The sequence below is a fragment of the Dromaius novaehollandiae genome, chromosome 1, assembly GCF_036370855.1.
Source record: "Dromaius novaehollandiae isolate bDroNov1 chromosome 1, bDroNov1.hap1, whole genome shotgun sequence".
Taxonomy (NCBI): domain Eukaryota; kingdom Metazoa; phylum Chordata; class Aves; order Casuariiformes; family Dromaiidae; genus Dromaius; species Dromaius novaehollandiae.
The window spans coordinates 207,175,709-207,203,687 of record NC_088098.1 but is presented as its reverse complement, the minus strand read 5'-3'; the positions used below and the strand labels follow the sequence as shown (position 1 = coordinate 207,203,687).

The following is a 27,979-nucleotide window of genomic DNA, read 5'->3' as shown; positions in this document are numbered from 1 at the left end:
TCTTTATAACAAAACAGGTTTAATTTGGATAGCAACATAAAGAAGCAAAGTGTATTAAAAATCTTAATCCCTTTGATTCAATGCAGTCCATACATGTGACATTCACTGTTTACTTAACACAAATAGGTTAAAGAAAAATCTCAGCCCTTCTCTTGAAGGGATTTTACAGCAGCTTGTCTATTGCATAGGTAATATAAGAATAGCTTTGACAGCTCTTAATGAAGGGAAAGAGTCAGACTACCAAACTATGCCCTGACACCTTAAGTGAGCATACTGCTCTGTAAATTGCTACTAAGCTCTACACTAGAAAATCAAATGCCTTGATCATTTTTATGGAAGTCCTCGGGAAGCTCAAGGCTCATTTAAGTTCACTTCTGCAGAATATATGCAGACAAAGAAACAACAGTCACATTCAGCGAGAGCCACAGCAACACAACTGCCAACCCCGTATCTTTGAGGGAGAAGGCAGAAAACACAAAAGCATGGCTGCTGCTACTCAATGTATTTAGCATGTCTCTGACATGCTGGGGGCTTAGCTGATGAATTCTCCTGGCATCTTCCTGGATAAGCTCTAAAGGCTGTAGCTATGACATCTCAGCACTTTTTTTAGGGAGGTGTGGGGGGGATGATGTATAGCATTGGAAAAGACAGAGAAGGAACAGGTCTAGGCCTTGGCTCCTTCCATAGGAGGAGTTGTTTCCTCAATGTCAATACAGTATTCTGTTTTAAAAGTCTCATTTGGAGAAATATTTTGAAAAACAACAATGACATTTCAGGAGGGTTACTGAAGTGGAGGGCTGAGGTAAGAGATATCTGAAAAACATCAACTAATAAAAAGCAAGAGGCAATGTCTTGCCCTTTACTGGCACAATTCCTTTATTCTTCAAGCAGCATTCCTTGCACAGCTGTAGAGTTCTAGCCCCTACATCTTATTTAAAAGGGTGAAAAGATGATAATGCAATTTAACCTGAAGTCTTTGGCTCTTCTCTACAGAGCAGAAGTCAGTCCTGTATACTATGACATTTAATAACAGTGCAATAGTGCGCTTAGTTCTCCCAGTAAGCTGAAAGTATTGTAACATTTTCCAGTGTTAATACTGAAAGCTGCATCTTTGGGTCAAATTACTACTCCTTTGAGTTTTAACTGTAACTGTATCAAAATTGCAAATAAATAGAAAGTTCACGGTTCTCGCCAAGTCCATGTCCATTTCTGTACCTGCATACTACCCTAAATTTGCTCCTCTGAAAAATTCAAGCCCCAAATAATGAAGTTTTCTAGAAAAGATATGATTATGTTATTTACATTACCATCTTAGAAAGAAAACAGGCTTTTAGAATTTTTAGAAAGAATTAGCAGTTTCAGGCAGTACTTCTTCAAAAAGTCTGTAAAATATTAGAGACTCTCTGCATCAAGTAATGCGACACACAAATCATTCTGAATTCAGTGCCACTAAAATAAAACATTTCATAGAAGTGAAGATTTAAGGCAAACCATCATTTACAGAGAAATGTCACACAGAGTATGCTTTGCATACTGTTCTCCATTTTCTTTAGTGGCCTCTCTTACATTGTGAGCCTGAAATCATTTAGTTCTTCTTGATGTTGTGCTCTTGAATGGGTCAAATTCATCCTGCAATTTGTAAACAGATATGGATTACTAAAACTGTCATGCATTCTGAGCCACAAAAAGTGAGATAATCTTTAGATTAAGCTAGAAAGCCAGGTCACTCTATACCATGCTTTCTGACAGACCCATATTTGTTGTTTTCAATATCCAGGACATTACCCATGAATTTGAAGTCCTAGTTACAAGGATGCAGAAAATAGAAATTTAGCTTAAGTCATATGATCAGAATAGCTACTCTGAAATCAGGAAAAAACCTGTTTCAGGTATGGCCTAGCAAAATGTTATCATTATGAGCAGAACATAGTTCAAATGAAGTTATATCCATATACACATCATACATCATAATTTAATGAGAAATGCAAGAATCAAAAATACTCTCTCTCTCTTTTTTGCACATTCAGGAAGACATGCAGTTTTATGTTTCTGGTACTAAAAGAGGAAACAGTGTAGTGGAAAGAAGGCATAATAATTTAACACTTTCTCTGAAGTAGCCAATGTCTGACATCAGTAAGGCAGGGATCCTGACCATATATAATAACCTGATAGTCTGTGAAAACAGACAGCATAGTGCTTGACTGTATAATGTGTGTTGTATTCAGTGTAAAGCTAAAAATAAAGTAAGTTCTACTTGGTTACTTGTTAGAAAGTAACCTCTTCCTAGCAGTTAAAATATATACAGCAAGAACAGACATGAATTTTTGAAGATAGAGTTTCTTTAAGTATTTACATGATTTGCAATGATTAAGAACCCTAGGAAGCTAACAATTTTTAAATGCAAAAAGTAAAATTCTTCCTTTTGGCAAGAAAAAAATACATGAATAAATCAAAGGACATAGCCAAGCACTAGAATAGATTGCCTATAGCATGCATTAGTCTAAACTATTCCACACTTTTCAGGAATGACAACTAAATATCAAGAACTAAAGGGGGGGAAAGAAAAAGACTAGTATTTTCTTGGTGACTTTTTTGATGATTATGCATATGTTCTAATTAAAAACTGTCTGCAATAATGTAGCGCTCTTAGTTAAAAAAGATCAATTTTATTCTGATATGCTTTATTCAAATAGCTGTAAAACAGTAAACTAAAGAAACTTGCAAGAACTGGAGAAACGAAAGTCCACCATATCACATACCTCGTCTGAGTCAAAATCAACTCCTCTACATATCTGGCTTTGTGAACTCCTTTTACTAAGTGAAGATGGAGTTGACAACCTTGAAATATACAAAGAGGAGGAGGGGAAAAAAGTTACCAAGTGCAGTTCTCAAATACCAGACACTCCAGCAACTTTCCCTTTAACTTAGATCTGGTCCACCAATACAGAGATTAAGAATAAACAGAAGTAACAATGAGCAGAATGATCCAAATTTTTAAACATATTATGAATTCTGAAACTCTGCCCTAGCTTATCTCAATCAGTAGACCAACCTATAGTCATATGAAGATCATCCACATCGATAGGTAACAAAAGGCTACATAAGTTCTGTAAACACTTACAATTTTTTAAAAAATCTGTTTTTCCAATTAGTGAACTAGATCCCCGGATTCTGCTGATTACCAATCAGAAATAAGGCAGTCATGGTGGACTTAACAAAATAAATGTACCAACCTTTGATTTACTTTGGAAGAAGGAGCAACTGAAGTTTCTTCTAGATCAGAGTCAACATCTATAATATCCTGGAAAAAAAGAGACCATTTATAAAGTTTTTATATAATTTTTTTTCATTCTTACAGAGATATAGTACATAAAATTACAGTACAGTGCCTTTTTTTTTTGAACTAAATACTTTGTTATAATACACAGTTGAGAGGGCTCCAGGCTGAAACTGTGCAATATGCAACTATAACACAAGTTTTGCTCTCAATCTTGTAAATACTCCAAAAAGCACTCATGTATATACTCTCCATACCTTAGACTATGGACTCTTCACAAGTAAAACGCAGTCTTTGTATTTTTCTAAAAGACCCACCACCACCCCCCCTCCAACCACCCCTACTCCCACTACAAATTAGCATGCAGAACCTTACTGCTGCTTGGGAACTTGAGCTAGTTTAGGCTAAAGTTTTGACCAGGTATTTATTTTCAAATCAGAAGGCAGCAAAAGGCAGCAGTTATGCAGCTTCACTCATGCAAGATGCTTCTCACCTCTGAGTAAGACTTAGATGAATTCCAGGAGGACTGTGGTTTCAAAGACTTAAAGGCTAGAGTAAAACAAAGGTAACATTTTTAAAGTGCTCACATAACAAAATGCAAACAATGTTATGCAGACCTTTTCACACAAAAACCTGCTTAGCATACATTTCTTCTACAGAAGACTTTAAAAAAAAAGTCAAGCAAAGGTCCTTGGCAGATAAAGCATAAATTAAGCTCTTCCTAGAATCTGACATCTCAAAGGATCTGAACCCCCACCAAGCATTAGCAGGTACTTGCCAAACTGACCCAAAAACCCACAGAGACTTTGGTTAAGATGAAAAAAGAGTATTAATGTGATTAATTTTCCTGTATGTCTATTGTTTAGTTTACACATTCACACATCTGTTAAACTTGTTGATTTCTATGCAGCATTTTAGGTCATTTACTGAGGCTTTTAAATGCTAATTTTGTAATACATGTCAAAGAAAATGAATAGTTATATCCTATTGAGACAGGAGGTAAAACAAAATGTGCCAGGAACATCTGACTGGAATTGGGAATAGGCAACATCTTACTGTATACTATATGCAGTTCCTTAAGGAACAGACATGAAAAGAATGCGACTTAATAACCTCTGTTCTATGCAGAATATTTTCAGTGGTTAAAAAGTTTAAACTTGACTGATTTTTACAAGTTTAGTAAATTTTAATACAAATGTGCTTAGTCTTATAGTGTAGCAAATTTTAGGAACACCAATTTGTACTAGGCGGGTGAAACTTGTATGCTACTTAAGCCACATAACTGAAAGCAGCCCTCCCTTGCTACGGAGGGCAGGCTCTGAAGAAACTGCATAGATAATCCAAGTATTAAAGAAGAAAAATACTGCTTACAAATCTATACTTGAGTCCCAGACAAAATACCCAAAGGTAGGCTGAGCTTTGTTTAAACTAATCAGATTCTTTAAAAACCCCCAAAACCCGAACTTGCTAAGAACTCATTTAGGGGATGCTTTAGTTAAAATCCTCATGATGATACTATTGCAATGTCAAACCCCACTTTTTTGAGAAACTGCATATGAAGGTTAGACACAGCTGCTACTTTCCCCTTCAAGCACAAAATAATTGACTGCAGCCAGGACCAAAAGGTCTTGGAAACCAGAGGCCTGTCTATATGCCTGAATCCACCTGTTTCTCCAGCTGAAGTTTAGGTCAGTATTTCAGTTTGAAGATATTCTTTTGGACACGCTAGTAAGTCGCAGTCAAGAAAGTAAACTGGCATATGAATGTTGTTGTGTGCTGCAGAGATCTGGCACTGCATCTCTCAGCTTTCATATACATGTGGGAGCGAGAAGAACTATGACAGCCCCATACAGAAGGGTCAGCAATAAATTGAGGAGGAGCAAGAGGCTGTAGCCCTGGTATGTTCAGGATTAAGGATTTTAGCATGTATCATATGTAGTTCAAGAACATACACAGTTTAACTTGCAATTTCCTGCAAATGTATGATAAGATTAATCTACACACGCCTAGTCTGACTCTGCTATATCTGCATGCTTTCCCATGAGCTAACACCTGTAACTGCAAGTGCCTAATTCTACGACAGAAAAGAATGGGCTCAGTCACAATTAAAACACGACTATCAGTATGTCTAACAAGAAAGAAGTTGCATATCGGTTTCACCTCAAGCTCTCAGAAAGAACAAGAACAAAATGATCTCTGCACCCCCCATAGCATTTATGGGCATTTTAAGCAGTCCAAGTGCTGGTACAGAAGGGGGACCATATGCAATATCTAAAACACAGAGCATAGTGAAAAGAAGTTCAAGCATTCCTTCTTTTTATCCAACCAAGTTATGAGAACTATCATAGCTTTGCCTAGGAGCATATATTGTTCATAATCAATTTTTAAGAGAGCTCTGATATAAACTCCCTCTTAACAGTTTTATTCAGACTTGGCTTGCTAAAGGAAACCCATTTATTATGTTTATGATAAGAGTTTAAAAGTTTTACAAAAGTAATTTTGTAGCAGTTACTTTGAGAATAAGCTAATCATTTACAGCAATGAAGTAGAATAAAACACCCATTGACTCCAATTCAGCAATTTAACACACCTATAAGTAGCCCTGATGACAATAATTCAACAGTATCAACATCACTGGAGTGCAGCTTGTCAGAAAACTTAGATTAATATCAGCTTCAGAAAACTGAGACTAGAACTTCAAATTATCCAAAAGCCACAGTATTTTCCTGAAGAGATTTTTTTAAGTTAGCGTATGTATTTTTACTAATATACAAAGAGGCCATTTAAAGATCAGGTGATAAAGGTAAACTTCCAAATGCAACTGTTCTTATGAAGCAACAGTGACTGAATTTGAGTTTACTTTTTTTTCTTGTGTAAAGTCATTCAAGATTTATACAAGCAAACTGCACCTGAACCCAACCCACATCTCCCACATCTTCATTCTTAATCACTGCTACATTATTTTCAATTTTTCTTACACTATGAAAAAGAAACAGATCTGTGTTTACTATTTGTATCCTCCAAATCCCAGTTTTTTGTCACATTCATCTTATTCTTATAACAAAACAGTTCTTCATAATGCCAGAACCTGCTGGTCACACATTGTCCTTCACTTCTGAAGATACCATTCTGGTTGCATTTTATTACTCCTTGTCCGATACATGACCAAATCAGCTGATTATAGAGTTAAATGTCACTCCTATATTTTATGAGGTCTAGTCAATGAGATTTAGTGAACTATATCTCTCACACACTGTTATCCCATTTCGTTAGAGCCAAAAGACTCTCTCACAGTTGAATCTGACTAATAGAAATAAAGACAATTAAGAGACTTCACCATAAATTAAACAGTTTCATTACAATTTGAGAGAGTAGATTAATGGACAGACTGTAAACATACCATCCACGATAGACATGTTCTTAGCAGGCACAGACACAGGCTTGTACGTTCTGCTACTAGTAGCTGATTCTCGGCTAGTGTTCCCTGTAGGAATAATAAACAGTATGCAGTTCTGTTCAGAGAGTCTGTCAGATTTTAGGGGTTTTTTTGTTTGCCACCTCCCCCCCCCCCTTTTTTTCTTTTTTTAAGTTTTTTCTTTAGTCTGTCATTACTGAGTGGGAAGTCACTTAAAAACCTACATTCTTCTTCACTCCTTCTTTTCTTAAGTTCAAGCCTTCCTGCATGCTGAAGGCCTGCTTTGGGTCAAGCTCCACATACACAGCCTTGTATCACATGTACCCAGGTCTGACTGGATCACAACTAGGTTGGAGCATATGCTTATAAAAATAGTTTTAAGGCACAAACCAATCCTTTAAGAGGACTGTCTTCGTTTCAGCTCATCCTCCTCTTAGATCTCTCACTTTTAGACTTTTGTGCATCTTGCAATAGTATTCTCCTTTGACTTGTCTCAGTAAGACCCCAAATTACCCAATCTTTTTTAAAGTATGCCTCCATAATGGAAGTAGCACAATCACTATAAAGTACGTAACTACATACAGCCAAGGAGCCATTTAATTCATTTTGCCGAGGAAACACTCTCTATTTTCTCAGTCACTAGCAACAATGAAGTCACATAAACTGTCTTAGGATAGAGCCAATCTGTACCTCCTCTTTATACTGATAAGATGCATACCATTGCATTACTGTTAGCAGTAAAAAAGGTATATCCACGCACTTTATAGCACAGACCTTCCCAACGATGCATTTCTTATATCTCATGAGCCTGCTAAGTTTCCCTAGCAGGGAAGGAAGATATTATTAAACTGTGGAAAAGTCACAACTTATACGGTTGACTACCATACAAAGTTTATTGTATGGTACCAAAAATATTTGTGCAGAATTTTTCAACAGAAGTTCTTAAGCAACAAATTTCCACTTCATGGAAGCATCAGAAGAGAATCCCCCTTTTAAAGAAAAAGGTCAGCAACTGCAGGACAAAGAATGAGATTTTTCTTACCTCCTCCCCTTTGCGATGATCCTCTTGCTGTTGAATTTTGTCCTCTTGCACCTCTTGCCCTGCCTCTTCCCCTACCCCTTCCTCGGTTCATTGTTGAAGGAAGGCTGTCATCTGAATCACCAGTGGCTTTCATCCCCATATCCATGAGTTCGTCATCACTGGAGGCTGAGGCAAGAATTGCATCCTCAGATCTGTGGGCTCTAGCTCTGGTCATTGCCTGAAAAGGAACAGTAAGTGCTATAGGAAAAGAATCTTAAAAGATGAAATGCAGCATTGTTAAATCCTAGTTGCAATATATATGCTTAAACAATTCAGGCTTAGAAGACCCAAATCCACAGCTTCACAAAAGCCAAGGAATTCTGTCAAAAACTGGGGTCAATATTCACTTTACTTAATTTTGATGTGTATATGTGAAATAGTTACCTAAGATCTCATACAGAATGGAGCTGGTTAATAGATTATGGTCAGTGAAGTTTAGTGAAGACCTCAGACCATCTTATGCCAGATATGTATACCTACTGAGATGAAGCACCCTCCAGGCTCACTGACTAGATCTTCATTGATGACATTAGGTGCTTTGACAACTAGTTCAGTGAACTCGTCCAAATTAGGAGAGTTGAATCGCATCCCAAGTGCCCTTTTCCTCGAAATTTTATTGCAGTCCCATACAGCTTGCAAAGCAAAGGAACCAGTGGTGTTGGTGGTTGGTAATGCTCTTTGGAAAGACATCTACCACTGAGAACTGAATCTCTGGGAGATCCAAGATCTGGATTTCTGAGAAAGAACACAGTACTAAGGGGTTGCCAAGACTCATTTCTTCCAGTAACATCACTCAATAGAGCCTGTCCACATCTCCACTGGTGATGGGATCACAAATAGTTTAAGTTGAAAGAGATCTCTGGAGGTCACCTGCTTGGTCTAACCTCAGTTCAAAGTAAGGACTACCGGACATTCAGGCTCATAAAAGAATTTACACAAGAAAAAGAGACTTTAAAAGCCAAATCAAGCAGTAGCTTAGGCACATATTATACCAAAGATGATTTCAAAAAGCCTTGCTAATCTTTCCTAGGCAGATAAGCACTTTTTCCTCAAGGATCATGTTCAAGTACTAAGTGACTTCATTCATATGCCAAAGTCACCATTCCATTCTTCAATCTACATTCACAATTCAAAGGAGTTACCTCACGGACTTCCTCATCCTCTTCTTCAGTATTCTTTCTTCTACTCTCCCTAAATCTTCGCACCTGAATTTAAAAAAAAAATCCCATCAAAACAGCAGTTTATTTCATACAAGTCTCAAAGCACAAAAAAAGTGAGAAGTCTTGATCTCTGAAATATTAAATCAAGCTCAACTGACTTGTTGCTGGAGGTCTAAACAAAGCACCTTCAGTGTAGATTTGTTCTGAATGGAAGCAGAATGAATATTTTTCATGGAAGGTTTTGAAGAGGAGAGCAACAGCTACATTCCCAAATATCTACCACATTCTACTACTTTGGGAGATACAGAAAGGCCCTAACTATTCTGCCATCAAAAATTTCAAGCAAAAGTAGTACAAAGTATCTTGAATCAACTCCAGAATGTCCTGGATCAAAGGAAATACGAAGGTCTAGAGCTCAGAGAGGCTCAAGAGTTGCAATACTTGCTTTAAAAAAAAAAAAAAAAAAAAAAAAGTTAAAATTCCCTCCTCCCCAAACCTCAAGTTGCTGCACAAGCAAGAGGAGAACAGAACTGCAATAATTGTTGAACGGTTTGTTTAGAGCCTTTTCCTTCCTACTTCCTTTCCATAACTACATTATGGGTTGTTTAAGAATCTCACATGTTATTGTTACCTCTCCAGTAGCTACATCACTGAGGGGAAAAAAGCTTGGTACATGATGAAAAGTAGGAGACATTATGCTCAAGAGAAGCAGAATATAGGTAATTAAGCAATAAGGGAGAGTAAAATACGAGTAACTAGAAAAGAGGGGGTTGAGATGAAAAGGCAAGTTAGAAGGAAATGAAATTGTGAAGAGACAAACATTGCAATGTACATATAACTAAGAAAGTTCAACTCGTCAGGTATGGAAAAGATATGAGGGGAGAGAAGGAAACAAGATGGTATTAGTCCAAAAGACAAAACAAAAGACCCATAAGTGGCACAGAAAACTTGCAGGCACTGATTATTCATGGTAACTTTCTACCCTTCATGAATTAAAACAACGAGCAAGCAGATAGGTGCAACCTTCCCCCCTCTCCCCCACACATCCAAGGGTATTCTTTACACAGTGAACAGTTAAGCTGCAGAACTCCTTGTCATACTATTCTTGACTATAAGTTTACATGGGCTCAAGTAGAAGCTCAAGAAGTTGATGGAGAAATCTATTAAGGGTTACTAGACACACGAAAACCAAGTTTGGCTCCAGGTGACCTTGAGCTGCAAGCAGTTAGAAGGTTGTAGATCACTTGAAGAAAGTGTCCTTTATGCTTGCCCTGTTCATGTACTCTTTCCTAAGCCAATATGAAAAAGCTAAGAACAGATTAATTTTTTAAGCATGTGCAGTTGAAGACTGCATACTGGTCTTGACGGACCTTTAGTCTAACCCCGTATGAGATGCTCTTAGATACTGAGACTCATACTTTTAAGATGTAGTAACTTATTAGCATATCATACATGCTTATATCATCATCTTACATGCTTATATCTAATGTGAGAAAGATACTAGAGTTAACCAGATAGTGATATAATTTGTCAATTTAGCCTCAGTCCTTCATGTCAAGATTATTAGAGTGAATGTTTTTTTGTAAGATTTCTCAGATTACTTAGCATAACAGCTAGAGGGCAAAAACCTATGTATACTTGTATACATGTATCTCAAGGGTGCCAGATCTTTTTTATGCATATGTGTGTGTGTGTGTGTGTGTGTGTGTGCAAATAGAGTGGGAATCAGTATAAACATACCATAAAACACAGTTTTAACAAAAGCTTTTAAACTATCTATTTAAACTTCATCACCATCACATTAATTAATTCCAGGACAAAGGTGACTCACTACAGACAAGTGTTGCACCCACTCTCCACACAGGCAAAGCTATTAAACCAGTTCTGAACACTAACTTTTCTACTCTATGTCTTGGCCGCTTCTAAAGAATTAAGATTTACATAGGTACTACCTCCTCATCTATTTTTTCTTCCTCTGCATCAGTGCGACGCTCCTTAAGAAACCTCTGTGTTTTTTCTAGCTGAAATTTCACCAACTCTTCTATAGCATCTTTTTCTTCTTTGTCCACAAACTCCTGCACTGCTTCTCCCATTCCTCTTTCAGTTAGAAGTGAAAGCTGTACTTTCTTTAAAAAAGGGGAAAAAATGTTAAGCATCTACCATCAGAAAAAACAAATATTCCTGCTGTTTCTGATAAATATTACATTAAGTTGGTTCCAGAAAAAGTAATATGCATTGAAGATTTCAATCAGGGAACAGCACAGCAAAAAGCAAACAGGTAGTTCTTTATAATATAGTTACGATCCTCTTGCTATTAGCACATTATACCTAACAATGTTTTCCAGATTAGTCAAAGAAAAATATTTCATGAAAAGTAAAGAAATTACAATGCTTACAAATTACAATTTACACATGTAGAATAATTTGTCTTGAAGGTATTACTGAGGAAGGTGAGAAGGTAAGCTATTCTTCTCAATTCCCCCCCCCCCTTTAAACTAGAGTAAGATTAACTTGCAGAGAAGCAAAAAAAGCTCTTAAAAACAGACACTGAATTATTAATGATGGACTATAAAGAAAAGACAAGTTGCTTAGAATTACTGTAAAATTCTAATATCAAAAAGTGTCAGTTTCAGAGCAGCGCACGTTTTTATTTTGAAGCATCAAGAGCTATTAAGCAGAAGTCTACTCTACTGAAATGCAGTTCTGTAAACACCAACAGTTCTTACTTATTCATCTAGATATTACTACAGATACCAATTAGTCAAAGTAGTAGGAGCTACTGGAGGTGTTTCACTGCCATTCCCTCTTCTCTCCTCTACCCTCTTTCCCCAATACATTAAGAAAGTAATACGTGCAAAGATGATCAAAACACGATATACCATAAACAAATTCATAAAAGATATAAAGATACCTTCTCCGCTGTCTGAAAATACTGCTTTACAAGGTCCTCCACCCTCAGTGTCATCCCCTCAGAAGCAGGTCTGCTAACCAGTTTTCCAAAATTAAGATCACTGTCTAGGACAGAAAAGCATATTGGTATTATCACCCACTGTTCATGCTAGAGTTAGCAGCTTTTAATTAGCATCACCCCACTGACAGTAATAGGAAAAATTATTAATGTAGGCCTCTTAGAAATTGTGATGCCTTTTATATGTAGAGGTTTATTATTAAAACCTTAGACTAATGTACTGAAACAGATAAATATAACAGGTGCAGCAACTGTGTAAGACAGAACTGCATCTCTAGCAGATACAAAAATAAAGTTCTTCAAATTCTCAAATGTCTGGAATTAGAAACTGAACAGTATGTCTTGAAGGTTATTCAAACTGAACTCTAATAAATCACAACTAGGAGAAAATTAAAGGACCCATCCAAGCACAAGGAATTTTATATGCGTAACTATTATTACAGAAGAAAGTTTCTTCTGAAGCATGCTGACTGATTTCGAGTAGAAAAGGTTCATAGTTCACTGAGGTTGCCCCACCTCCAGGCAGCGTGGTAGGAATGACAGAAGAATGATGGTGCTAATCAACTGGGGTTACTGTTTACCATGCAAAGTAATATAAAAGGACTACAGACTGCTTCTAGACATTTGCCACATGCAAACACAAAACAGAATGTTTTGTTTGCTGTTTTATAAGCAGCTATGACAAAAGAAACAGTAACACCTTCTGGACTATTAAACAAAGTCTTAGCTGCTTCTTGTACTGAGTCACAGCATTATGCACATGTGCAATAGAAATTATGATTGCTTTACTAGCCATCTAGCTTGTATTATAAAGGCTCCTGAAGCTGAGATGCATATTAAGTAGACAAACGAAAATGCACTGACCCAAAACAATGAAAAGTATGGTAGTTATCCTGTATTCTGAACATGTTAACAAGATTATGTAACTAGTTAAAAAAAGAGTAATAAAACAAAATTTAAAAAAGTAAAAACCTCACTAAATGCAGTTTTAATTTGTAATATGTAATGTTTTGAACTTCATAGAAGTGACAGTATAAGCAAAAACTGCCAATGGAATTGGAATACATAAAATGTACGTGCTATATTAACAGTTCTTCAGATCAGCACAGTATGTTCTTATGCAAGCTGCATTTTCATTAGTGACTACCGATCCAGCATTAGGGCAAAACTGTCAACATTTATTAACCATTTCTTAAAAATTCTAGGCACAGGGAGAAGTATTACAACATCTATTATTTATGTGGTAGAAATGCTTGAATAGAGACAAACCCAGAGCAAGCTAAAAACAGCATCTCATATACATGATTAGTTAGGGCAAACAAAATGCTATGGAATATCAGGACTGTTTGTTTGTCTTTTAATGAAAAAGTCTCTCATCTCCTCTATTGGTATCTTAGGCATAAACTATTTATTTACTATACCAATAAAATGGGGGAAAAAAAAGGGGGGGGGGAAGCACAATACTCCTCTTTTTTCCTATAGGGTGCCCCAAACTCAACTATCTCATGCTGAAAATGTCAGAAATGCGATGTTTAATGACCTTCACAGTAATTATCATAGAATCAGGGAATAATTCAGTCTGGAAGAGTTTCCTGCCTATAGGGGCTATCTGCAGTACTGTAAGCAACTCATTAAGATCTGAGGGCAAAAAAGGAATTATTTATGAACAACTGTCAGAAGATGCTGCACCAAATATCAAAATTTAAGACAAACCCAAGAAACAGAAGAGGAATACTTGTGCCATACTGACACTTGAATAAGACTACACCTTTACTCTTTCTGTAAGAAATGAGATGGCAGACACCAAGCAAAGGCTGGGTAACAAAAAAATGAGAGGGGGGTGGGGTAGAATGAAAATCAAGGAAAGCCAGTGATTCTTTCCTAATTACCATTCTTCTCTTTTTGTTCACGATGCCTGAAAAAATGTATGATGTCTTTTGGGTTAGCTATCCTATCCACATACTTCTGGCTAAAACGATGGATACTGAATGGTTCAAAGCCTCCCGTATAATCAACCTAAAAGAAAGGAAAAATTTAAAGATGAAGCAAATAGAAACAGAGAAGCCACGTACACCAAGATAATTTTGTTACCCTTCAAAGGGAAAATTAAAGTAAAAAAATAAAATTGTAATTAATTCTTTACCATACTATGTAGAATAGCTAATAAAAGGCCAGATTCCTAACTTCTTCCCAGCTTGTTTCCTCTCCTAGCCTTCAGGAAAGTTTCCTTATATTATGTTATGAAGAAACACAAGATTATGACAAAACAAAAAGAAAACAAAAACCAAAAAAACCCACTCTGTAAATAGCCACTTTTGATCTCCTTGCTCAGAAAAGTAGCAGTGAAATACACTTACCATCTCATCCTTTACTATAGAATATTAGTGATAAAACAGGATAACCTAGCTGTGGGATGAAGACAGTTTATATTTGCCCGTAAAAAGTAAGAAATTGTGTGTATTATACCTTTAAACATATGGCACGACTTCACTTAAACTTTTCAGTGACTTTTTAGAACAAATCAACCCACACTGAACAACATCTTACTCGTAGTCTTATGAGAGGCTTCTCTGGCTGGCGTGGATTTCCCAGACGTTCCCTTTCCGCGTTATCCAGCATCATTTCAACCTATGAAACAAAACTAAGTCTTCAGTTTTATTTTATTCTCTTAAAGATGTCTGAACCCTTCAAGTGTAACTTTAAAATATACCCAATGTAGATCCAATAAATCAAATCCAAAATTAGACTCAAGGAGTGGGGGGAGTGGAAGGAGGAGCAAGGCTATAAAACTACATCATGGGCTCTCAGTCCTGAACACACCTATCAGGATCCAGCCAAATACCACAGGAATGGGAGAGAAGAAAACCCACAATTAAAGGCTTATCTTTCAGATGGAAGTTAGTCCAACAGTACCTACACCAGTGAACATTCATACTGTTCTACTCTACAGCATTTTAGCTGCTATCTTTTGCTGAATCAGCAGTTCTACAGAAAAGCAACAAGAGACTAATACAGACCTAAAGAACCAAGAGCAACGAACATGCCTGCCCTAGTTATTCATGTCATTTCACACTGCACAGCCCAGCTATCAGGGTTTTGGTGAGTGTATTTATGCTGGTTCCAAAGAGCAAATGCCTCACTGCCAGTAGAGGACCGGTTCTCTACATGCAGTTTTGTCTCGACATTGCTGCTGCTTCTGCTGCAAAGCCGCTGCTGCCAAGGCGCATCGGGCAATGCTGCGCCGGCGCCCCTGGGAGCCGTCCGTGAGGTAAACAACCTCGTGCACCTGCATGGGGGAAAAAGGGCGCGAAAAGGGCAGAAGGTCATCTCTAGGGCAGGAACCACATGTACTCATTTGCCATCTGCGCATGGGCAGGAGACCCCCAGGTGCCCCAGCCCGTTTCTGGAAGGTTCCGAGAGGGCGGACTGCGCACGACAGCTAATCTGCATGGGAAGCGAGGAAGCACCTCCCAGAGGTGGGGCAAGAACCTATAAAAACTGCAGACTGGGTGACTAGGGGGAGGCTTGCTTGCAACGACTGAGGAACTCGAGCGGAGTCAGCGGAACCAGACGGGAGCTTCCTGTCGCTGGCCCCCCTCCGCCCCCCCCGCCACCGAGACTCCCAAGAGAAGAGGACCAACGGGATGCCGCTGGGTCCACGGGTGGTGATATCTATCTTTCTCTCTCTCTCTCTCTCTCTCTCCGTCTTCCCCTTTTCCCCTTTTTTTCCTAAACGTGTGACGTGGGACATGTCTAGTTAGTTGATTCCATTTTGCCTTAATAAATCTTAAAACTGGTTGGCTGGTGTTGTTTCACCTTAATTCAATCCAAGGGCATCACGAACTTGGTCGTTTGGCCCCAAGGGGAGGGAGGTCGTCCTGAACGACTCCCTTCGGGCCGCGACACTGCCCCACTCTCAGGTGGGAGCTTTCATACAAACATGACGTGGACAAAGAGGCCAGAAAGGGGTTACGCAGGCTACTTCAGTAGGTCATCCCAATCAGGGAATCTGGGAACCAAGGCTGCAGTGAACACCAACAAATCAAGTTCCTGTGGAAACACAGCCTCAGTCAAACGCAAATCTTACAGGGCAAGAAATAAGATTTCTTATCTTCCAGTCTAGTCACAGATCACATTTCCTATCCATGTGCTGTTAACCATACTAGTTACCTTTTCCATGCAGAATGCTTGTACTGCCTGAGTTACTTTAGGATTGTCTGGATTAAAAAGGTCTGGATGATCAGCTAGAACAATATCCTCCATGTGGAAACTCCGCACTGTCTCTAAAGGAATCTTCTGCATTTTCATCTTCTTCCCTTTAACATGCAGCAAACCAATGTGTCTACAAAGAGAAATGTAACTCACTAGAAGAAAAACCCTAACAAAACTAAGGTACAAGAAGTTGGTTCTAAATTCATGTTTGTTTTACAGAGACAAACACATAAAAGCCATAGGAATTTTTCAAATCTGTACTTTAGGGTTGATCTTCCCAAACTTCACTTCTAAGAGTTATATTGTGCTTGTTCCACATACAAGCACATATAAACACACTCTTGTAGTCCAAGAATGAGCCGGGTTGCATTTGCATCAAATGTTAGATTTAATCCTAATTATAGAAACTGATTCTGCTTCATTTATTATGTTACATTCTGAGGTTTATCTACACTGTAACACCATTCCTTTTATACTTTCTAGAAATATTTTTTTAGGCTACATAAATGTCCTTATCAACACAACATGGAAAAGAAACAAGGCAAGATATAAGCAAGAACAAAACCAACCAAACAAAAAGAAATCACATACTTCTTCACAGCTTCTCCTGGAGACAGAGATGTCACCACTGAACTTCCAGGTTGAGAAACATAGAAACGCTGCTGTTCGTTTTGGGTTGGAGCTATTTTACACTCATGTTCATGACCCCACACAACAAGATTAATAAAGTCATCTAAAAATTGTTCTGGAATGTAGTTGGTGACTCCATGTTTGCTCCTGTTCAAAAGAAGAGAAAAAGAATTACAATATGTATAATCATGGGGGTGAGGAGAAGAAGGGAAGGAGGATAATCACAAAATAAATCACATAAGTGAGATTTAAAGTGATAAAGTGAGATTTAAAGTGATAGAGACACTCCAGTAAAAATATTTGACATTTCACATTAAGTACTCTTTATTTTCTATGGAAGTATGAATTGTTAAAGTGTTTGGCTAAACAAAAAGGCAACTTATATTGATTTAAGTCAGGAAAATATTCAACTTACATTGGGAGTTTTCCTTAGCATTTTCCTATTCTGAATGAAGCTTGTTCTTTTCTACCTCTTACCTTTTATTTGGGCCTCTTTCCTTCCTCCTCTTTACTTGGCTTGCATGATCTTCAATTTTCATCTGTATGAATGCTTTTATAGCACCTCAAACTTTTTTTTTGTTGTTGTTAAAAACAGACCAAAAAGGCTGATTTAAACAGACACAGGACAGCCCCCATCCCTCCCCTTTTCATCTTTATTATTCATAACTAGCAGGTAGCTCTCCTAACATAGAAAAGGAGAGAGCTTCTTCAGACTACCAGAGACCAGTACGCGGTGTTATCTCAGCCCTAGCTGTATACTTCTGCCTCACCACTACTTCCCATATGAGGATTGCACTCTTATTCATTCAGGAAAAGCTATGTGAAAGAACCTGGAAGAGATTGTACAAAAGATTGTAAAACTGTACCAGTCTTACTAGGAACTCTGCCTGTTCCTGCTAACACAGCTGGGAGAAGCGTGTAGGCACAAAGAACACGAGCTAGCCATCCTCAATACAAGAGGCTCTGTGAAGCATAACAGTGCAAACAAAGATTTGGTACTTGTCAAATTGTAGCTCAGACTAACACAACAAACTCTATGTAACTGCATCCACAGTTGATTTTCTCTTCAGCTCTAACATGTAGACTTAAGACTTGATTATATGCATTTTATAATACAAACTTTGCCTTCTCCTCAACCATGAGAGTTGAGGGAGCAATTTCCCAACATTTCTAATTCCTTTATTTCAACTCTCCTCCTTTATGATCTTTCTATAACAAGAACAGCTGTAAAACAATGCTTTTATTTGGGAAAAACTTAGGTTTGGGGAAAAAAACAAACAAACCATGAACCCAGCAACTCAAGAGGCACCAAATAGCATATCTGCTCTCTTCCATATTCTTTTAAAGGCAATTTAATGAAACAACGTAGTAAGTTTAAAAGTCATCTTAATTCAATCAATACTGCTACCTATTTTGGTGAATCACAAACAAGTTAAACCAACTATCCTCATCTTCCTTTGGTCTCAGCATGGTTACTTGTTTATTGACAAACATACGATATAACCTCTCATCTGGAATGGCTCCTGGAGTAAAGAAAAATAAAATAAAAAAAAATTATATCTTTTTTTTGGCAAACCAACTTTTTACTTTATAGCATCTTTATTAGCAACTTTATTAATAAAAGCATGGAGAACAAAACTTTGTGGCAAAATCAGATCAAGAAGTCTGAGATGGGATTAATAATTTGAACAGATCAAAGTTTAAATCAGTTATTTTACTAGATTGGCCTCTGAAAAAAGGACATTCAAACATGAAATCTTCCTTTAAATAATGGCTGAAAGCATTTGCATTAACTACATTTACTTTGAGACTTCTTGTCAGTTTTCTACGCAGAACAACTGACTATGGGCAGGGGGTAAAAATACTAGAAGAGGTGTTTTGTTTCTTATTTACTGAGTAAAAAGTATACTTTGTTGCAAGGATGATTCTAAAAACAGATACTATCAACGAGAGATAGTGATATTAAACTCACTTTGAAACTCTTACAAAACAAAAAATAAACCATGAATTCTGAAAAGTCTGTGCTTTACTGCACAACATAGAAGTGATCATTTCCCAAATGTTTCTAAGTAAGGGGGGAAAACAAAAAAAAAAAAAAAACCACCCATGACTGATTCACATACTCAGTTTCTACCATGCACTTCAGTAACATCCTACATGGAGTTTACACCATTTGTGCATGAACAAATGCTCTCTGAATCAGAGAGGGTCAGGACGGTACATAACCCTGTCAAAAGCTCAAAGAAACATTTTGGGAATGTACATTTTGATGTACCAACATCCATGTTTTAGAGAAGTTGTTACATTTTCCAGTAGTGGTTCTAAGCATCAGAAATTCAAATGCTTTTTAATACTTTATACTGCAACTTTAGAACCCTCATTGTTAATCCTTAAAATACCTAACAAGTTGTTAAAGTATCTCATTAAATGCACGGAATCATGGCCAACTAGGACTTCACTTCTAGCCATAAAAATTAATGTTTAGGCATTCATAATTGGGCATAAAATACGGCAGAAAAAGTGAAGATCTTAACAATTAACTTCTCCAGATAGAAAGTGAACAAGCATAACCTGTCTAAGTAAGAAACAAGGGTCGAAGGACAGGTGGAGGAAAAAATATTAAGAGACAAACTGAAGTTAAAAGCCAGCACAGAACAGCTTTAAAACATGAAATAAACTTCTTGAAAGAAATCAAGGTTAAAGGTGACAGATGTTACTTATGAACCACTTCAGACAGACAGGCCAGACCTTAGGTTTCTGCTCAGACAGTTTATGCTTTTAAACAAAACCAAAATGGCACACGAATATCCAGTGTTAAAGTTTTACCTGGAAAGAAGTAAGCAAGCATAATACAAAGAAAGTGAGAAATCAGAGTGCTATTGCCATGACTCAAAGCACAGGCACTGTAGCTAACCTAACCAGGGTTCATTTAAGACTATTAGAAGGGCAGAAATACAGTTATTGAAGAATTTATAAGAATAAAGCTCTGTGGCTGACAGTGAAATTGCAGCAGGGGGAAAAACGTGACATTCCTCAAAACATCCAAATTGACAAGAGAGACAAAACAATTGGGGACCTGCGAAAATGAAGGCATAAACCTAAGGAAGTTAATAGCCCTGCTGCAAAGTCACAAAATAAGGACACTGCTGGTGCATGTACATTTCTGAGCAAGAACACTAACACAGAATTGATACACTTAAATTTAGTATTACTCAGACCTTTGGGTTTGTTGCAGCACTATCTTTGTTCCAACTTAATTTGGATCTATTGAACTTTGGTAATACATAATCAGTCTAGCCACAGTCTGGCAGACTAACACTTACCTAAGCCATATAGGGCAATTTTTGTTCTGCCTTTACGCAATAAAATGGGACTAATATCTATTTTCTCTACAGAAGTTGAACGTCCAAAGTGATTCAGCAATCCTGCGCAGCTTAAAATATCCAATGCACACAGTGCATCTGCCTATAGAAAATAGTAAGAAACAAATAAGAATCTTCAACAGAACATTTACAGATATTGCAGTTGGAGTAATAACATTGTAGCCATGAAAGTCCAAGTGAAACACATCTTAAAAGGAAAAGAGAATCTCTTTCCTTAAGTAACTCCTAAAGTTGGAGACCTCCTCCATATACCTTAGCAATTTTTCAGTACTTACCAGTATAGAGGCAAAACCCTTTTCCTTACAATTTTGCCTCATTTTAAAAGACATCTGCCCTTTAAAATTGTTCAGAAAAAACACACACACTTTTTGGTAGTATTTGAGAGACTGTATCTGGTTAAACTAACTACTTAGCCATAGCTCCCGTTACACTTCTACTGTTAAAACACTCATCTCTGTGATATGCTGGTAATATTAGTAACTATTAGATATCAAATGCATAATTATTAATATAGAACATAAATCTTTGGTGGTTTTTCAGGTAACTTTTCCTGTTTACTTCTAGTTGTTGACTTTCAAATAATCATTTGATCATAATTAAACTAGCCTCCTTGAAAATTTACATTCATTTAATAGAAGACAAATCTATGGTATGCATTACCTAAGAGCAAGTCAAAAAGTTACTTTCCTTAAGAAAACAGCTTACAGTCTCTATAGATAGAATTTTTTAGAAACTTTCTGGAGGTCTATCATTTTTTGGCATAAGAAGCACCTCTCTTCTTAATGACAGAATTCTATGTAAATTAAGAGATTAACATAGTCCATACGGACTGCTTAATTTCCTACCTTCCTTCCTTTCTCTTTAATGTCACATTCAAGGTGTGGCCACTAAGTAAGAGAACTCTTGAAGACATACAGAAAGATTTAAGTGAAGAGGAAAACAGACTGCAGCTAGCCTGTTCTCAAAGAAAAATAAAGCCTGTATTTCTATGATATTATTTCTGTAATATAATAGTACAGTACAACTATGATAATTACCCCTGTGGGATCATCATGATTGCCATGAATACTAAAAATTGGAATAGAAATGTTGAGATTTCCATCCTGATAGTTCACCCAGGGAAACCTGAACAGGAAGGGGAAAAGAAGTTAAATTTTGTCCATAAGTTTGTTCACAGACAATTCACAATATTCTCTTCAAATCAGTATCATCACAAATACATCATGACAGTGGCATAAATGAATACTAAATGATTATGAGTAAGTTTAAGCTGCACAGTGTAAGACGATTCTTATCCATGGAGCATCATGGAGCATCATGCTCAATGGAGCATCCCATTGAGAGTAGGGTAGCAGAGAGATTTTTTTTTTTAAGGGCATGTTTATGAGAAGAATAGTATAACGAGCTGTGTGGTACATGCAAGAGCAGCAGACTGGGCTGTGCAACCTTTGTTTACACATGAGAAACTGCTGATTTTACCACAGCATTTCATGCAAGCCTTTTTTTTTCATATCATACAGACAGGATAGAACCTAAGTATCAAGGGTTACAACACATGTAGAAGTTTCTCAAAAAATCGTGTACAGTCATTTATAGACTTAGATCATTAAAGACCATGGATAAGGTGATGCTACAAACCGTCCCACACAGGCCTAAAACTTCAAGGTTCTACTCACAGAGATTGTAAATCATAAATTCATGATACATTAACCAATAAGCAAGTCGAACAAGTCATACCATAATTTACAGAAACATACTTACTTGCTAAAATGAAAATTAACTGCCTGATCACTCAAAATTTCAAAGTGAACAGGACGATCACCCATGCAGTATTTTCTTAGTGACTCCAGACAAGAGTGTACCGTTTTTCTGGAAGGTTTGTTTTCATGAAAAAGGTCCCCACCTAATAAAACAAAGTCCACCTGCATGCAACAAAAGCTTTATTATTTTAGTACAGCACTTTGTATTGCCTTAAAAGACTTGTTAACAAATAGTTTAAGTTGTGTCTTTTAAGGAGTCTCATCATATCTGGACTTCTAAGTAAAACAATAGCTCATAGTTGCAGACATTCTATACTTAATTTTCTCATGAAACAAACTGACTAAATTGTTCAAAAAAACCCCACAATCTATGAAAATCTATAGGACAGAACAACAGACGTTGTTAACAAAAAAAAAAAAAGTGTCCCAAATGGTCCCAAATCAGCTCCTGAACATTTTCTTTGATGCGCAAGAGGAGATACATATCTTTTTATTCCTGTAGTACTAGCCAGAGAAAATCAGTACCTATCTCTGCATTACTTTGAGCGGATATTAGTTTTAGTTTCTGAAACAGACATAAAAAATTCATCAAGACTACGAGTAATTTGACTAAAGCACATTCAGTTCTTAAGAACAGTGAAAACACTTGAAAAATTTTTAATTGAATGAAAGGAATTCCTGTTTTCTGAGGTATCTGAAGACTTTTTTTTAATCTTTACCCTCACTCTCCCCCGTTATTTTCCCTTTCAGTGGAACTGGTGATGGCATGCTGAAATCACTGTTAAAATTACCAAAATTATAATTTAAGAACACTCTTATAAAGGAGTAAGTATTTATTTTTAGTAAAACAGAAATGTAACTGGTTGCAATAAATAAATAAATGTAGTTTGTTATTACTAAGAGTGCACCAGGACTAAGCCTTATAGTACATTCTAGTGAGCTCTAATGGACTTTCCATGGTCTCACTGCTTTATTTTCCAAAAAGTACTACTTATTCCAAAAAGTACTACTTACTTCATTTTTCTGAGCCTGCTCCAAAATTTCATTAAATGTTACAAAGGTATCATTTCCACGCACTGGGTCCTTCTCCAAATATCCAAGATGAATATCAGTAGCAATTAGTATTTTAAAGGTGTCTTCATCATGCCTGAGTAAAAAGGGAAAATTAGCATTAGAGAACAATATACTTAAGAATTGCAGCACAGACTTTATTAAGGTAGGCTGTTCTGTCTGAAGTCATTAAATACACAGGAGAATTTGTTAAAGAAATTCTACGTTATCTTCTTTCCTGTAACGTTCTCAAAACACTTAACTATTGTTGCAAACAGTACCTCAGAAAACTAAACAAACCAATTTGAAAATTAGCTTGTCCAAATCAGTCTACTTTACCACAAAGCTGCAACCCTCTCTTTGAAAAAACTTACAAAAACATAAAGAATCCTTTGTATGTTTTCTGCCTCTAAAAAGACTTCGAAAAGAAGCATTCCTCCCCTCTGTTTGCACTGGTAACCTACATACATATGAAGGAAAGCATGAGGATCGCAAGGACTTGAAAGAAAACACCAATGCAAATCTGAGCTCTTAATTCATTCCAAACACACAGAAGACTTGTTATTTCATGTGACAGCACGGGACCGAGGACAACAGGAGCTTACTGTGAGTTGATGGTACTCATCTTTCTGCCGAGACTCCTCCCAGAGAGGCTCCGGACACGGTTTAGTAAGTCAGGTCAGCGAGTGTGTTTCTAGCTTCATAGGTATGTCTAAGAGGGAAAAACACAAACGGATCATAACCGAAGGCACAGCGAATTGAGCTGTCAATTACCCAGTGCTTTAATAATAAGTATTCCTAAAACCCCGCCCCCCTCCCCCAAAAAGCCCAGAACACAAACCAAGCAAAAAACGAAACGGAAACCCGAGCTCGGGTAAGGAAGCCGAGCTCAGCCAGTGGCGGCCGCACACCACACACCGCTGTGCAGCGCAGAGCTGAGTCAGCTCCGGTTGGCACCGGCACGCGGGGGCAGCGGCCCCCCACAGCAGGCCCCACGGCGCTCCGAGGCGGCAGCGCCAAAGCGCAGCCGCCGGGCCTCCAGGGCGCCCCCCGCCGCTCCGCGTCCCCGCCTCTGGCATGGCACCGCCGCCAGGGCCGGCCCTGCCGGGCGGAGGGAAGCCGCCGCCGCCGCCGCCGCCGCCGCTGCCCGCCCCGTCCCGTCCCGTCCCGTCCCTCTCACCGCACAGGCCCAGCGCCGCCGCCTGCCCCCGCGCACCGTTTCCATGGCGCCGGGGGGGGCGGGGCCCGCGCGGCGGCTGCGCGAGGCTCTCGCGAGACCCGCCCGACTCAAAGCGCGCGCGCGCTGCTTGCCCTCCTGGCGGGTAGGGATGGCGCGACTGGCAGACTGGGAACGCTAATCCCGGCAGTCGTCTCCGTCACTTCCGCTGGGGTGCGCAGGCCGGACGCGCCACTTTGGTAAGCGGCGCGCGGGCGGCGGACGTGCCTCGGTGCGTGGGCGGCCCCGCCCCTGGAGTGCGCCGTGGGCAGGGAGCAGCGGGCGCCTCTGTGGTGTCCTGGGGGGTACGGGGTCGAGCGTGGGGGCAAGCTAAGCAGGGCCGGTCGGGTTCCGAGCGCGGATGGGAGACCGCAGGGGGAGGGCAGCAGGCGGCCCTTCGCCTGAAGCGAGCGCTAAAACCTGCTTGCAGCTGGGGGGGGGAGTCACCGGTAAAGCGGCCCCGAGCTTGGGGGTTGGCTCCTCCCGGCCCCCCTTAACGCTGCCGGAGGGTTGGGGCCCTCCTCGGGAGGTCGGGCCCCGTGGAGCGAGGCCCGCGGCTCTGGGCCCGGCCCTGCAGCAGCCCCCTCGTCCCCCAAAGCGGGTTGCGCGGCGCGTCCAGCGTGCGGAGTACCTGCTCGCCCCCGTGCCGTGTCCCCGAGGTGATGTGGCTGCGAGTAACTGGGGGCGCCGACAGCGCCGGTAATATCCGAGAGGAAAAACATACACTTTTTTTTTTTTTTTTTTTTGCTGTTCAACAGCAAAACAATGAAAAAAATCAAGAATAACTTTTGTGTTTAAGAGGGGGGAAAGATATGAAGGAATGTGGAAGGAATCGTGGTAGCATGGGAGAAAAAATTAAATATTGTGTGTCTGGTTGCTATAGGTGCTAGCTGAAAATGAGCGAAGGTAAATGTCTAGATGAGGAAGACGACCATGAGCAGATAGTGGATTTTACGGAGAACTTTAACCAGCTGGAATTGCTGGAAACGCACCGGCATTTGATTCCTGTAGGAACGCAGAGTTGTTGGTCAGGACAGTCCGAAGATGAAGAAGAGGAACAAGAAAAAAGTGAGGAATGGTATGAAATGCAAGAAAAAAAAATGGAAAAAAATCCAGACAAATTGCTGCTCTGGGCAGCTGAAAACAACCGAGTAAGACATTCATTTTCCTCATACACATCACTGACAATAATGTTATCTTGAATAGAAAGCTATCATTTCTTCCATGAAGAAAAACCTTACATATACTTTATTTTATCTCTCTGTACTGTTCTTGTCAAGGTTTTGCAAGCTGCTTTGTAAAATGTCACCGTTTGTAGTACACCCATCCACCCACTCCTGGGTAAATTAGTTTCCAGAAGAAAAGCTCTGATTGTAGTTCACGTAATAGCACTGTTCTTGAACTGCTATAAGCTGAAAGCACGCAAGATTCTTTCCTCACAGAGACTAAGCCTTTTAATTGGGGTGAAAGGGGTGTATCTGAAATCTTCTTTTTCTCCAAAGCTACATATACAGGGAATTCAGTATCTGTTTTCCTATCTTTTTAGTGCAAAAAGGATTTTTATTCTTCAAAGTGGGGGAGAAAAGACCAAAATTCCTGTTATGTAGCTTGTTATACCCTTATGTACATTTGTTTTCATTAGTTGTCTGTCTTACACAAGCAAGACGCATTTACAATTTTGTGGAGGTATTAATTTCTATATAGTTATCTGGTAGAGGGTCCAAGGCAAAGGTACTCCTAAGGCACTATAACTAAATGCTAAAAACTCATCGGTGGTGGTGGTGGGGGGGGGACTGGCTGTGTATTTTTGTACCAGACTACTGATGCTTTGTCTCTAAAAGAACCAGTGACAAAAAATAGTTTTATTTTTAAATTGCATGTTGCACATAAACTTTTTGGAGACTAACAGAACCTTACTTTTTGTGGTACTTTTTTTAAGAACATAACAGTAAAAGCAATATATCTCACTTTCATATTAAATTATCTGTTTTCCTTGCATAGCTGAGCACAGTGCGAAGGCTTCTTTCCCAAAAGCTAGCTCCAGTTAACACTCGTGATGAAGATCAATACACTCCCCTGCATCGAGCTGCCTACAGTGGGCATTTGGACATTGCACATGAATTGGTTGCCCACGGGGCAGATGTTCATGCTTTGACAGTGGATGGCTGGACACCTCTGCACAGCGCTTGTAAGTGGAACAATACAAAAGTGGCCTCGTTCTTGCTTCAGCAGGGTGCAGACATCAATGCTCAGACAAACGGATTGTTGACACCGTTGCATATTGCTGCGGGAAACAAAAATAGTAAACAAACCCTTCTGCTTTTGCTGATGAATCGCTATGTGAAACCAGACTTGAAAAATAACTTGGATGAAACTGCCCTTGACATTGCTAGGAGGACTGACGTATATCACTACCTTTTTGAAATAGTAGAAGACTGCATAAATTGTGTGTCAAATTCTTAAAAGTTGTAACTAATCTTATGAATGAGCTTTACTTCCTCTTGATTGTAATCCAGCACTCTGTATGCTCAGCAGTTGCGTTTTGTCCATGCTTAACAAGGATTTAATTGGAGATAGTTTAGTATTCTTATGAATCAAAATGTCAGGTTTTTTTGCAGTTCATCTACAGTAGGCTCGTACTTTGAAGTGTGATCGCTGTTACTCAAGCTATCCAGAAAGTTGCAGTGAATTCAGTAGTTTCAGTGAGTCTTCACTTAACTCATGCAAATTTGGAGGGACCTACTGTAATTAGACCCAAACAGTAGTGTGTTTTAAAGCTGGAGGGAAAATTTGAATATTTACATAATGTGAAAAAATTCTGGCTGGGTTAGGCTGACTTTATTAAAACTCATTTGGATCTTAATTTTTGAAAAATTTTACTTTTTAAAGACTGCATGAAAGCTCAGGATGAATGTAACTTATTTGGGGGATGCATAAAATGTTTGGTGATCCTGGTGTAAAGCTTGTTATAAAATATTTAACAGTAAATGTTGTGTTGTCATATTTTTAATTGAAAGTTCAATAATGAATGCAATTGCTTGTTCATAATCAGAAGCATTATTCAGAGAATGCTAAAGTAGTTTCAGTTTATTTTTCCTGGTACTTTAGAGAAAGTCAGAGTTGAGTAAAGTTTTACTGCTGTGGATATGGCATTAGCTGGAACAAGTGAACCTTAATTGTGTGAAGATAAACAGTCAACATACTATTGTGTTTAATTTAGTTATAACTAAGTTAGTATAGGACATGCTCAACTGTGTTTCTGCTCCATTTTTGAATCCGTAGAGAGAATCTCTTATTCCAAGTCAAATACTAGGATAGCAGCATGGCTTAAAAACTTCACTAGTATTTTTTCCCTCAAAATTCTGTAATTTGCAGACAGTTCTGTTCTTTTCATTTCCTTATTTGATGCATTTTTAATTCATGATAGCTAATATTGCTAACTCTAGGCACTCAAACGTGAGCTGGGCTTCTAAAAGTCCTGACATTGATTTGACTGCCATTATTTAACCAAACTTGAGGTGTATTATTTTTCATTTTATGATTGTGAGTCCTTTAGCATGCAGCTGAATGCAGGCTTTTATCTTCAGTCATGCAAGCTAGGACCTCACTTATCTGCAGCGAAAGTTAGAGTCCTTGGGTATTCTCATGACTCTGAGTTCAAGGACTTTAATGAATAGACTAAGTTCACCCAAAGACTTGCAGGGAAAAATCAGAAGTGTTGATAATACTACATGATTCCTTTTTTTTTTTTCTGCTTTGCCCAATGACTAACACTATGCAATAAATATATCCAAACTCTGTTAAGACTCTGAGCAAGCTTCTCTCAT

The 27,979-nt window shown here is 38.5% G+C and overlaps 2 protein-coding genes across 5 annotated transcripts; one reads left to right on the top strand and one right to left on the bottom strand.

Annotated features, from left to right (window-relative positions):
* On the bottom strand, positions 1-24,254 carry MRE11 (MRE11 homolog, double strand break repair nuclease). Its single transcript, XM_026109146.2, has 20 exons — positions 24,117-24,254; positions 23,542-23,648; positions 22,901-23,033; positions 21,888-22,048; positions 21,164-21,251; positions 20,067-20,208; positions 18,152-18,266; positions 16,705-16,890; positions 16,072-16,243; positions 14,449-14,529; positions 13,791-13,917; positions 11,845-11,948; positions 10,886-11,059; positions 8,916-8,978; positions 7,735-7,951; positions 6,678-6,761; positions 3,771-3,826; positions 3,234-3,301; positions 2,760-2,838; positions 1-1,629 (listed from the first exon to the last, which is right to left on the bottom strand). The coding sequence occupies exons 2-20, from the start codon at positions 23,559-23,561 to the stop codon at positions 1,582-1,584; spliced, it is 2,118 nt and encodes a 705-aa protein (XP_025964931.2). The 5' UTR covers positions 23,562-23,648; positions 24,117-24,254; the 3' UTR covers positions 1-1,581.
* On the top strand, positions 24,225-27,956 carry ANKRD49 (ankyrin repeat domain 49). 4 transcript variants are annotated; one of them, XM_026109151.2, is made up of 3 exons: positions 24,225-24,352; positions 25,036-25,303; positions 26,154-27,956. In XM_026109151.2, exons 2-3 carry the CDS (start codon positions 25,049-25,051, stop codon positions 26,613-26,615), a joined length of 717 nt encoding a protein of 238 aa, XP_025964936.2. In that variant the 5' UTR covers positions 24,225-24,352; positions 25,036-25,048; the 3' UTR covers positions 26,616-27,956. The 4 variants fall into 4 exon arrangements, with proteins under 4 accessions (XP_025964936.2, XP_025964938.2, XP_025964935.2 ...); XM_026109153.2 differs by having other exon boundaries at positions 24,320-24,384; XM_026109150.2 differs by having other exon boundaries at positions 24,341-24,457.
* Positions 27,957-27,979: the final 23 nt, after the last annotated feature.